At 42.6% G+C, this 12,911-nt stretch overlaps 1 protein-coding gene across 2 annotated transcripts in view; it reads right to left on the minus strand.

The window, feature by feature from the left end:
* Positions 1 to 10,033, minus strand: part of itga5 (integrin, alpha 5 (fibronectin receptor, alpha polypeptide)) — a 58,270-nt gene extending 48,237 nt beyond the window's left edge. For both annotated transcript variants that reach the window (XM_061789741.1, XM_061789731.1), the window contains exon 1: positions 9,600 to 10,033. In XM_061789741.1, the coding sequence (XP_061645725.1) occupies positions 9,600 to 9,802 (203 nt within the window). In that variant the 5' untranslated portion in view covers positions 9,803 to 10,033. The remainder of the gene's footprint in view (positions 1 to 9,599) is intronic.
* Positions 10,034 to 12,911: the final 2,878 nt, after the last annotated feature.

Consider the following 12,911-nt stretch of genomic DNA (forward strand, 5'->3'; position numbering starts at 1 on the left):
AGGAAACACGGCCACCAAATCCACGATCAATCTGTTCGAGCAAACACAGAAATTAGTACCCGCTATTTGGGATCTTCGTCAATCAGGCCCAAAATCGGCAGTCAACTAGCAGCCTGCAGCAGATTGTGTTCCACCTGAGAGGTCCCACTGTAGTTGTTCCATCGCTGAAAGGAGTGAAAAAGTGGAGACGGACGGTTGACAACAAATGAGGTTGATTTAACTTTGTTCGACACATGCACAAGTTATTTTTGTAGCCAAGTGGCAGACACGCGAACTTCAGCGCGTGCAGCTTGTGCAGTTACACAAATGTCTTGAGTCCTGTCATGGTAGAGGCCAGACAGAAGCTGGTCAAGTCCTCACACTGCCATATGGGGACAGACAGACTGACACGCACACACACACATTGTGGCTGAAGAGAGTAGCAGTGGTTGCTGGGATGTCGTGTGCAGACTACAGAGAGTCCACTGTACTGCGCGCAAGCCACATTTCACTTCTGCCAGATTGACCTGCAACCCACTGATAAATGACAAGCTGCAAATCTTCTTTTACAATTTTGGACAACACGACAGATCTGAGGCATACGCCTGACATCTTGATTAGATAAACAGCCCAGTGCGTCACAGATAGAGCTGACCCTACTATCCATGCAAAACCATTTCCTCTGTGTTCTGTGGTCTGGAAAGAGCCAAAGTGGAACCCCGCATATTTGCATTTCGGCATTCACAAATTCACCTATTCGCTGCTTGTAACATGGCATAACAACAATATGTGTGTATGTATACGTGTGTGTGTGTGTGTGTGTGTGAGTGTTTATATATATATATATATATATATATATATATCCCAAAAACATGCATAAATTGGAGACTCTAAATTGCCCGTAGGTGTGACTGTGAGTGCGAATGGTTGTTTGTTTGTATGTGCCCTGCGATTGGCTGGCAACCAGTTCAGGGTGTACCCCGCCTCCTGCCCGATGATTGCTGGGATAGGCTCCAGCACGCCCGCGACCCTAGTGAGGAGAAGCGGCTCAGAAAATGGATGGATGGATGGATATATATATTGTATTTAGCGTCTCAATTGAGACAACGAACGGTTCCTTTCACCATAACCACGCCAAAACAATTGTCTGCTCAGACAAACTTCCGTTCAACCCCCTTGCCCCCTGTCCCACCATAACTTCATAAATGACATCACGTCAACCTTATTTGAACAGGAACACTGCATTCAGACACTCGATCTTATGCGAAGACGGAGTGAAGTGAAAATGAAATGTGAATTTTTTTTATTTTTATGAGGCATTTGTGTACAAGATCCAGTATTAAGTTTCAAGGGGCATGAACTTTCAAGATTTTCTTTCACGGTAATTTTTCCAAAGTTAATTTGTTGTTCATTCGGTAGCTGTTTTGATACAGTAAGTGAGGCTAATACAATAGCAATTTATCGATTTTATGTTAAAATTGACTCAATGCTCTGTGTATTTCCTTGTCTGACTTCCTGTCTGGGTTGTCATATTGTGTCCAGCTTAACATGAACTTGCAGTGTACTCTTTTGAAAATAGACTTGTAATGACGGACCTTTTATGCGTTGCATAACTTTTTTTATTTTGCAATTAAATACAGTATTTAAACAAACACAAGGTACTGTTATTTTATGGTTACATTCATGGTCCAAGTAGACAGTTACAGTATCCTAAAAGTTTGTCGCTCTGCATTTAGAAGCTGCTGGTGTTCCTGTCCAATCAACCACTTTATCACTCCAGGGACATTGAATGCATCCTTATCCTCAGCTCTTCCATGTGGGGAAATTCAAAATTATATATAAGATGATAAAAAAAAATGTGGCCAATGGCCTTATAGTATACAATACCAACGAGTCAGTATGGTAGCTAACCTTAGCAATATAGCTAACGGTTATTAGCTGCTAAATTGTTGATAAACTGTGGCTATGTACTTCTAACATGTTACTAGCATAATGTTACAACATCACTTCATCCTAGTACAGTATTGACAACATATATGATAGATACTTACACTTCCTTAAGGTGATAAAAAAAAATAATCTTGCATTCTTGTCGCTAGGTCTCCTCAGTGTGACGTGAAAAAAATAAGAAAAAGAAAAATCACATCCGGGGGCATTAGCTGTCACTCAAAACAAATTAGCCAATGAGGACGTGTGTCCGCCCACCCGAGAGGTTTGTGCCAAAAAGAAAATGCAAAAAGTGCAGAGATTGGAACGTGAGCAAAGAGTCAGGGCGCGCACACGAATATCGTCATCGCAAGCAAAAAATATTTTCATTCAATAATTATTTTTTGGTTGCGTTAGATTATGTCTCAATGTCTTATTTTTCGCTTGCAATTCAAGACGTTTTGTTTCATAGTCTTGTTTTTTGTTTGCGACTTAAAAGGTTCTGTGTGATTCTTTTTGGGACAAATCTGATTCCATAGCAGAACTGACACATTCAGTACGGCGGAAGCACTGACGTATCCCTGCCAATGGCCAACACGCTTGTTCGTAAATTAATAGAAAATGGAGCCCACTCTGCCTCTCTGAACACTGACATTCTCAGGGTGCAGTGACAGCATCAGATTGAATTTCTGAATGTACCCAATGAGTGAAATGAAAACAACAGACAAATTAAGCAGGCGATCTTTGCAGTTAGCGGGATAGTTCATGGATGAGGGAGTTTGATGTGGATGAACTTGAGTGACATCAACCCTATAGAACGCTTTTGGATGAATTAGAGCGGAGAGTGAGAGCCAGGCCTTCTCGTCCAACAGCAGCGTGTAATCCCACAAATGCACTTCTTAAAAATTTTCATAAATTCCTACAAAGACGATCCTACACTTTTTAGAAAACCTTCCCAGAAGAGTTTAAGATGTTATAACTGCAGAGGGTGGACCAATGTCATATTAAACCCTATGGTTTAAGAATCAGATGTCAAATTCATATCCGAGTCAGCTGAGCGAATGCTTTTGGCAATATAACGTAGGTACGTGGTGGCCACTGGCGAGCCACAACAATACTAGCCTGTCTGTGACATGCATATGTGGTGTGAATGTTTGCGACGGTGCTGTGATAATAGCGTGTCCTATCTGGAAGAAGCAGTCAATTATGTTGCGGCAGGTCGCTTTTACCTTAAATGGAATTCGTAACAACGATTGACACTGTCCCTCTCTCTCTCACTCTCTCTCACTCTCTCTCTCTCTCTCTCTCTCTCTCTCATGCAGGAGGTTGAGATTGCAGTGGATAAAAAGGCAACCATTAAAACTTACAGTCGCAAATGCGACTAGATAAAATTTTTAAATGCACAAGGTGAAAAAAAACTTGGTCACAGTCTCGAGACCTGTTTAGGGAAGCGTCTACTATTTGCTGGAATTCACTATTCTCCCTATCCCCCTGCAAATAGCACTCCACCGTACTACACTTTTGGGATACATAAAGAAACATACATATATAGTCTGACTGAACTCATAGCACGCAAAATATTTAATTGTTTAGCTAACATACACAATAATGGTTTGAAACGCACTTATTGCAGCTGATGGAAACAGACCAGACTATGTGCTCCACAGTTCCTCACCACAAGTTTAGACTGGGAAGTAGACTACAAGATGCTAGGACAAGAAGAAGATCTGTTCTTATCACTTACCATAACAGATAATACTGTATACATGTCATTGGAAATAGAAGTGTTCAGCATGTACCAAATACAAACCAACAGAGCTGCAAGACTGCTAGCAGTACGCCGTTAGTGTTGCTTTAATATTTTGTGACAAAGCAGCTCAACTGCAGAAAGGCTAGTACCAAGAAATTGAAATGGGGCAGAGCGCCACCTAAGGTAGTGGAGGCGGACGTACTGTACTTCTGGGAAGAAATCGATTTCCCTCGCGTGCATCTATACTGGATCAATGCATGTAGTTCGATTAAATGTCTTTGGCGACCATGAAAGAATTCTGAAAACTGTTCATATTTGTGTTGTTTGGGCTATTTGTTTACATGACAATCTCCTGGGGTTTCAGAGTTTTAAAATGTTTCAGAATTTCAAAAGGCAAACATTTGAAATCTCAAAGTCTTTTCAAAACGGCAGCGGGATCATTTTGAAAAAAAGACAAACCTCTACGCCTTGTCAAGCCACAGCTCACACAACTTTTTGTAGCGTGGGCACACTCAAACCTATTGTGAGCTTGCAGTGGCCGTGCATGAAGCCTGGCATCTGTTTTGTGAAAATCAGCGATGTTTTGTGTTAATAAGCGACAAGTGGAAAAACATTGCAATGATTTGTGAAGTTGCCTATGCATGTATAGCAAACTGCTGCCGCCGCCTACCCCCACCCCTATAAAATACTCCCCACCACCAATTCTTTCACGGGCCCCTAAAATCCTCCCGCAGTGCTAGTGGTTCACACCTTAACACAATGGCCACGTCAGGGGGTCCGAGAGCCCTCTTACCTCAGCATAGAGAGGCTGTTGTATTAAACGAGGTGGGGGCGGGGGAAGCAGCTGTTGAAATACCCCCAACACACACAAACATTCACAGTAATGGCCACAGGCTCATCTCCATGTCAAATATGGCCAAACTATGACCATGTCACAGGTTTTAATGCTATATAAAGGACAGCCCATATCAAATTACCTTCAATGATGAGTGACTCATTGAAGGGGTGTGTGGGGGTCAGGCTCCTAGCAGGAGCAGATCAAATGGACCGTACGAGTCGAGTCGGCTCTCTGGACGAGAAGCCAACTCCCAAAGCAGACATGACCTGGGGGCATTCCCGAACTCAAACGTGATGGCAGGATGGGGGCCCTTTAAAAAAAAAAAATTCTTTTTTTAAACACACAGTGTCACCATGTACACTCAATGTCAAACACAGGCTCATTCTATCAACAAAACCACTTTCCCCATTTCATACCATACCTAACGACACAGGCGCTTTGTGTGCAAAACAAATGCAGCAGTGTAGCGGCAGTCACGTCTTTGGCGGTATCGAACAGCGGTGTAGCAAAGTTTGACATTTAAAGCAGATTTTCAGCAGTGACTCAATGAAGAAAGTCATGCTGAAAGGTTTCCTTCAAGAGAAGGCAGTAAAGACAAAGCGCCCATTGTGTGCGTGTGTGTGTGTGCATGTGTGTGTTTGTGTGTGTGGCATGAAGCTCAAATACATAAGTAGGTTTAATTTGGAAACACACATAGACAAAGTACAGCAGTGATAGCGATCAAGTTTGCAAGAGCGCTCACCCTTGTAGAAAAGACAACATTGCCATTTTAGCGGGCTAAATGGACCTTGGTCTAATGTCAATATTAGCTTAACTAAACCTGTTTGCAAAGGTCAGTTTTGGCAAAGGGGGACTGTGTGGAACTGATGACCTCAATATATTGGTCAGACATTCGTGAACTATTTACAAGAGGACGACCTAATGAAATAAAAATGTTGACAAGCTTGTCAAAACATCTACGTATATGGACCTTCAAAAATGTTTGAAAACACGTTAGGGCTGCAATGGGTACTCGAATATTGTGAGCACTTCGAGTACAAAAAATGATCGAGGAATTTTCTCTGCCTCGAGGCTCCGCTTATCTAACTCATCCAATGCCATCCCTCCCAGTTTGATACAATTGGGTACAGTAGTTGCCATGACCATGGCAGCAAATAGTTAATTGTTGTGAAGCTCAATGAAGCAGACTTCATCAACGAGAGGGAAAGAGGCGGAAGCGAGCCGAGTTCAAGCAGCGCGAAAACGGCGACGGTGCGATAGTTTGCAAACCACCGTAAAACACAACAAAGAAGATGAAGATGGCAATGACGTCCGAAGACAAACGCGAGAAAAAAAAACAACAAAATGGCAAAAGTGTGAGAGCATTTCAGACTGAGCAGAAAGGCGAACACCGGTGACGCGACCCGTCTCACAAGCAAGACACACAGAATACGGTGGAAGAGCTTAGATTAATGTCGCACCAATCAGTGACTTTAACGTGAATAGAACTTTCTAGAAAAACGCTAAGGTTGTGCGTGACTAGAATGTGAATGTGAAGCGTGCTTGTCATATCATCAAGGGACATTTTTGCTCAATGTAGGCCAATAGTTAAGCACTGTGAGGCATAGTCAGTGATCTGTAAGTGGCCACATTTTGAGTGAAGTACTGTAGGTGGGGGGGGGGGGGGGGGGGGGGGAATGACCACCAGCATCAGTTTTCATACACTGCCAGCCAAGTCTGGTATTTATTTATTTTTTGCAGCCCCTAACCCGTTGTACGCACTACCACCACCACCTCAGTATGATGCAACTCCCTAATCCTCTGCTTGTCATCACAGAGTCAGTCATAGATGTAGTATGACGACAATTATAGTCAGCACACACTATATGGAAAAATACACACATCTTTTGGTTGGACTAGAGTCCTTGGATCTCAGTTCATTTTGGACAATTCTGCCTGTCACTTTTTTTTTGAGAAGGCATTTTCAGTTTCAATGCGCAAAGCAAGGTCCATAAAGGGATGCTTGGATGAGTTTGGTGTGGAGGAAACAGGTCCATGAAACACCAAAGCAGATCTTGGAGCAGAGCCAGCACCTCTTTCAGTTCCATCATCAGTGGCTTCTGACCTCGCAAATGGACAGACGTACTCCATCATTCGGTGGAAAGTCTTCCCAGAGGAGTGGAAGCTGTTATACTGTAGATGCAAAGGAGGAAGAACTTGGCGCTTTCGTAACTTTTCCCTTCCTATGAGTGGAATATGTCCCAATACCTTTGTCTGCTTAGTGTATGTGGGACACACATTTGCCCAGTAGTCACCAATTCTCCGGACACTATCCCAAGGCCTTCTTCCTTGGTGGGCCGCCTGCCAGCCTCCCAGTTTAATTTTATTACGTGAAGCCAGAGGGCATGACAAGCACTTCATACATAAACTCATTGTGAATGTCAGAGTGGGAAAAAGTACGCCTTTGTGTTTGCAGGCCTGGCGTCCCATATATGGATATGGTGCAGACTCCAACCACAACAACACGCACTTTTGGACACACACATCTGGCAATTTGTCAAACGCAGACATATTTTTATTGCCAAGGTTGGTGCAAGAGCTGTCCAACTCATCCCGACAGGGAAAGACTCCTCCACATGTAACCCTCGCATGACCCCAGCCCATGATTCTCGCGACTCCCCCACTTGCTGTGTCTCCACAGCACTGTGGAGAGAGACAGAAAAAAAAGTGGATTTCACAAGTCGGATGACATATTTGAATGTGTCAGCTTGTAAGAAAATGTTTAGGAAGAGCGGCACATGAAGACATTGACAGTCTTTCAATTTGTTTTCAATTGAAAAGTGGAAAAAGCAAAGGATGAATCAAGGCAACTTGTTTGTTGAAGACGTTTCACCTTTCATCCAAAACGCTTTTTCAGGTCTATATTTTAAGTCTCCCTATTTATGTCTCTGGTGGGTGTGTCCCCTGGAGGTGGTCACAACAGGTCAATTTCCATGCATTTTGAAGACATCCATCCATCCATCTTCTATATCACTTTTCCTGTTCAGTGTCACGGGTGAGCTGTAGCCTATCCCAGCTGATTTTGGGCGAAAGGCAGACTACACCCTGGTCTGGTGACCAGTCAATCAATCTCAGGGAACACAGAGACAGACAATCATTCCCACTTCCATTCATACTGTCACTGGGTGGGAACTGAACACACGCTGCCTGCGCCTAGGTCAGTTGATTGTATCACTACACCATCAGTGTCCACAAATTGAAGCCTAAGAACGCAAAACATTTACTGTGACACGCGTCTGAAAGTGAATGCATCAAAAAGTTATCGTGAAAACAGTTGTCTGTAACAAGTGTTAATTGTAGACACATCATGGGCAAAACAAAGGTCCACCATGCTTTTGTTGTGTTTGTGCTGCTCAAGATACTTTTTATTACTTCCCTCCATAAAAGTATAAATTTACAGTACTATGCATGTACTTTGACCAGCACAATACGTAGATTCACAATCCGAATGAAAAACAAAACTGCAGAATCGCATTCAGAGAAGTGAGATTTTGTCTTCGCTTTTTATCAAAGTTAAGCTGCGTCTATTTTGTTTTGTTTTTTTATTTTAGATTGACAGTGCTTAAACTTCTTTTTACTCATTTATTTGTCAGAGTTAAGTATAGGAAGGTAAATGTTTTACGAAGGTCCTGGAGTAGATTATTTCAAAATCCCAACAAAACATTCTGAAATGGATCGTATTCGACTTTAGAAAATCCATTATGTACGCCAACAAAGTGTATTGAAAAGACAGTTTTGCAGTTTGTGTCCACGTGGAGTGTTTCTTTACAATGTCATCATGCCAACTACTGGCCTGGCATGCATATTAAAGAGTTTTTTTTTTTTTTTTTTTTAACGGTCCATTTGGATGTTTTGACACCTTTGCTGTCCAAATATGAAACCTTTCCGAAAAACCCACAGGAGAAACTTTCCATTTTTTTTACTAGCTCATTGTCGTATAAACATGCCCTAATCTGCTCACTCAGTCTGGAGTAAACTCTCTAGTAAGGGTCTTTGTTTCCTCTTGCCCCTCAGGCACAGCGCCGCGTTGCATTAAAAGTTCAGTCATCAATAAGATGACGTCTCCTCATCCTTAATGAGGTGAAGAGAGATGATGGGGAGTCCAGACAGCGTGTGTGTGTGTGGAGGGGGGTCTGAAGGGTGAATTAAAAAGCCCTGCCGGATGACATCAGCCTTTGAGGTCGTAAGGAGGTGGAGGGAGTGGGGAGATGTTGCAATGAAGCAAGTTTCACGTTCTAAATCATCAAATCTTCCCAGGCAGACTGATAGCGGCGCTTTTAAAGAAAGAGCCAGGGCCAGGAGATGACTAGTGGGATGATGGTGGGAGACTGGGGCGGTGGTCTCCTCTTGTCTGGGTAATCAGGGAAGGACGAGGGAGGAGAAATATAGCTGTCGGACACTTTCAGGCAGGAAGTCAGATTATCCCTGAGTGAAATATTTTGGAGGATAATGATGATTACAATTGCAGGAGTTTACTGTACATCCAAGGCTCATTTAACTTTACTGCCATAGCAGCACACCCAAAAAAAAAAGAAGCATCAGTCAGCGAATCTGTGAAGCCATTCCTTCCTATTTGCCTTCGCTACACCTAATAAAAAATAGAGAGAGAGAGAGAGAGAGAAATCTAAAATGATCACACAATGGAGTCTCTCTACTACACTATGCTGAAAGAATTCCGATAGAGGGATCAGCTGCGCCGGCCGGGAAGCATCACAACCACGAGCACTGTACGCAGTTAACAGGCTTCTCTGGGGATGAAAGTGGCAGTTTGAGGGAACAATGGGATTTCTAAACGGATTAAATTGAGGTTATTTTATTGGGGTTTTGTGTTTGTGGGGAGGGACACAATTTGGGGGTCATAATAACTATTAAGAGCGGATTAGATAGATAGATAGATAGATAGATAGATAGATAGATAGATAGATAGATAGATAGATAGATAGATAGATAGATAGATAGATAGATAGATAGATAGATAGGTAGGCAGTGCGTCCACGTACGACTGGTTGGGCACTAATAAATGCTGATGTAAAATGTGTTGCGGTCTTTTTATAAACTTCAACTCACCTGGCGGAGTCAGCCAAATAAAAGTCGACCGCGTATCCAAAGTAGCTGCCCTTGTCCCCACTGTAAACAGATGGGTCGTCCGCGTCCAGGTTGAAGGCACATCCCAAGGGCGAAGCGAGCAGGAGACCGGCGAGGCAAAGCAGCGAGCGGGCCACGAGAGCGCCAGTCCGCGGCGTCTTTGAGCGAACTCGCCCCGAGCACATTTTGACGAAAGGAGTCCTCTTAAATTGGTTTCCAGTGACAAAACTTGCAGGTTTTGCCCTCTTTCGGTGATTTGCGTTCTTTGGGGTGAAAAAAAAACCAACTAAATTTGCATCCCCGCGACTTGGATCTAATCAAACCACTCGAGTCGTGATCTTGTGCGTGCTCCAGACCCACGCCTCTTCTGTACTGAGCTCCAACACCCACGCCTCCTTGTCCTCATCCTCTAATAACCAAAATGAAAAAGCAGGGAGTTCCCACAGCAAAGTTTGGAAGAGGAGGAGGAGGAGCCTGTGATTCCCTGCGACAAGAAGAACAAATTTTTCACAGTACATCAACTAATCTTTGTTTGCCTCTGTGTTCAAAATGTGATGCCTTTCGCACTTTTGACTTCAGATGTGTGTCTATCTATTCGACGATGATTAACCCGCTGAACAATGCCGCCCCAAAAAAAAAACCCAAAAAAAACCTTTGCGACCCAAGGTTACTTTTACAACCCCAATTCCCATGAAGTTGGGACGTTGTGTTAAACATAAAAACAGAATACAATGATTTGCAAATCATGTTCAACCTATATTTAATTGAATAAACTACAAAGACAAGATATTTAATGTTCAAACTCATCAACTTGATTGTTTTGAGCAAATAATCTTTAACTTAGAATATTATGGCTGCAACACGTTCCAAAAAAGCTGGGACAGGGTCATGTTTACCACTGTGTTGCATCACCTTTTCTTTTAACAACATTCAATAAATGTTTGGGAACTGGGGACACTAATTGTTGAAACTTTGAATGTGGAATTATTTCCCATTCTTGCTTGATGTACAGTTTCAGCTGTTCAACAGTCCAAGGTCTCTGTTGTCGTATTTTACACTTCATAATGCGCCACACATTTTCAATGGGAGACAGGTCTGGACTGCAGGCAGGCCAGTCTAGTACCCGCACTCTTTTACTACGAAGCCACGCTGTTGTAATACGTGCAGAATGTGGTTTGGCATTGTCTTGCTGAAATAAGCAGGGACGTCAATGAAAAAGACGTTGCTTGGATGGCAGCATATGTTTCTCCAAAGCCTGTATGTACCTTTCAGCATTAATGGTGCCTTCACAGTTGTGTAAGTTACCCATGCCATGCCATGCACTAACACAGCCCCATACCATCACAGATGCTGGCTTTTGAACCATAACAGTCCGGATGGTTCTTTTCCTCTTTGGCCCGGAGGACACGACGTCCACAATTTCCCAAAACAATTTGAAATGTGGACTCGTAAGACCCCAAAACACTTTTCCACTTTGCATCAGTCCATCTTAGATGAGTTTGGGTCCAGAGAAGCCGGCGGCGTTTCTGGGTGTTGTTGATAAATGGCTTTTGCTTTGCATAGTAGAGTTTCAAATTGCTCTTACAGATGTAGCGCCGAACTGTATTTACTGTCATTGGTTTTCTGAAGTGTTCCTGAGCCCATATGGTGATATCCTTTACACATTGATGTCGGTTTTTGATGCAGTGCCGCCTGAGGGATCGAAGGTCACGGGCATTCAATGTTGGTTTTCGGCCTTGCCGCTTACATGCAGTGATTTCTCCAGATTCTCTGAACCTTTTGATGATTAAATACCCAAATTCCTTCCAATTGTACATTGAGGAACATTATCCTTATACTGTTGGACAATTTTCTCACGCACTTGTTCACAAAGAGGTGAACCTCGCCCCATCTTTGCTTGTGAATGACTGAGCAATTCAAGGAAGCTCCTTTTATACTCAATCATGGCACCCACCTGTTCCCAATAAGCCTGTTCACCTGTGGGATGTTCCAAACAGGTGTTTGATGAGCATTCCTCAACTTTCTCAGTCTTTTTTGCCACCTGTCCCAGCTTTTTTGGAATGTGTTGCAGCCATAAAATTCTAAGTTAATGATGATTTGCTAAAAACAATAAAGTTTACCAGTTTGAACATTAAATATCTCATATTTGTAGTATATTCAATTAAATATAGGTTGAACATGATTTGCAAATCATTGTATTCTGTTTTTAATTCTGTTTAACACAACGTCCCAACTTCATTGGAATTGGGGTTGTAGGAAAATATGAAATGTCCAATAGTAATAATCCTTAATGTGTATGTTAAGTCGTTTTCATGTTTTGTTTTGTTTTTCTCAATACATGAAATTTGTTTGAAGGTAATTGCTGAAAACATGCAAAAACAAAGAGCAATTTACTGCCACTCAATTGCTGAGATCTAGCAAACAGGTTTTCAGTATCTCAGTTGTCCTGATTTCTTGGCCCGATGACGCAGGTGGGCTTTCTGGCGATATACAGTAAGTACTGAGCGCCCCCGTTAGCTATCAAGCTATGCCTACAACATGTAAAATGCATCTTACCTTGAAGTGTTACTGTTTGTGTTAAGTATTTGGGCTACACTGTCTTTGTTGTTGTGAGCCACGCGCGGCTCACGTAGCAAACCCTATATATATATATATATATATATAAGTACATATAGTTAAATAATGATGCATACACAGATTAATTGTACCTTCTGCCATCTTGCAGAAGAGCATGTAATTGTTCTGCCTGTCACTATACATCACTGACACAGATAGATGAACAAATATACATTATTTGTCCATCCATCCATCCATTTTCAACACCGCTTATCCTGGTTAGGATCGCGGGGCGCTGGAGCCTATCCCAGCTGACTTCGGGCGAAAGGCGGACTACATCCTGAACTGGTCGCCAGTCCGTCGCAGGGCACCGACACGGACAACCACTCGCACTCACATTCACACCGTCACTGAGTGGGAACTGACCCCACACTGCCTGCACCAAAGTCAGGTGAGTGTACCACTACACCATCAGTGACCTACATTATCTGTATTTAATAAATTTTTTCCCCATTTCTCAAACGTTTCCTACTACAGTATATGTTAGGATTAAACTGGCAGACTTACAAGCTAGGCTATGGGGTTGCTTGTCTCTTTGTTTTATGTTTAGTTTGACAGTAAACTTCAACTAGGATTGGTAATAAACTAGGATTGGTAATAAACAGCCGCTTTTTTGGAAAGACTTTTCACTAATTCTCTCTGCCAAACTGCTGCTTTTTGTAACGTGAGTTCAGTTTA

This window comes from Phyllopteryx taeniolatus, chromosome 1 (assembly GCF_024500385.1).
Source record: "Phyllopteryx taeniolatus isolate TA_2022b chromosome 1, UOR_Ptae_1.2, whole genome shotgun sequence".
In the NCBI taxonomy this organism is placed as follows: domain Eukaryota; kingdom Metazoa; phylum Chordata; class Actinopteri; order Syngnathiformes; family Syngnathidae; genus Phyllopteryx; species Phyllopteryx taeniolatus.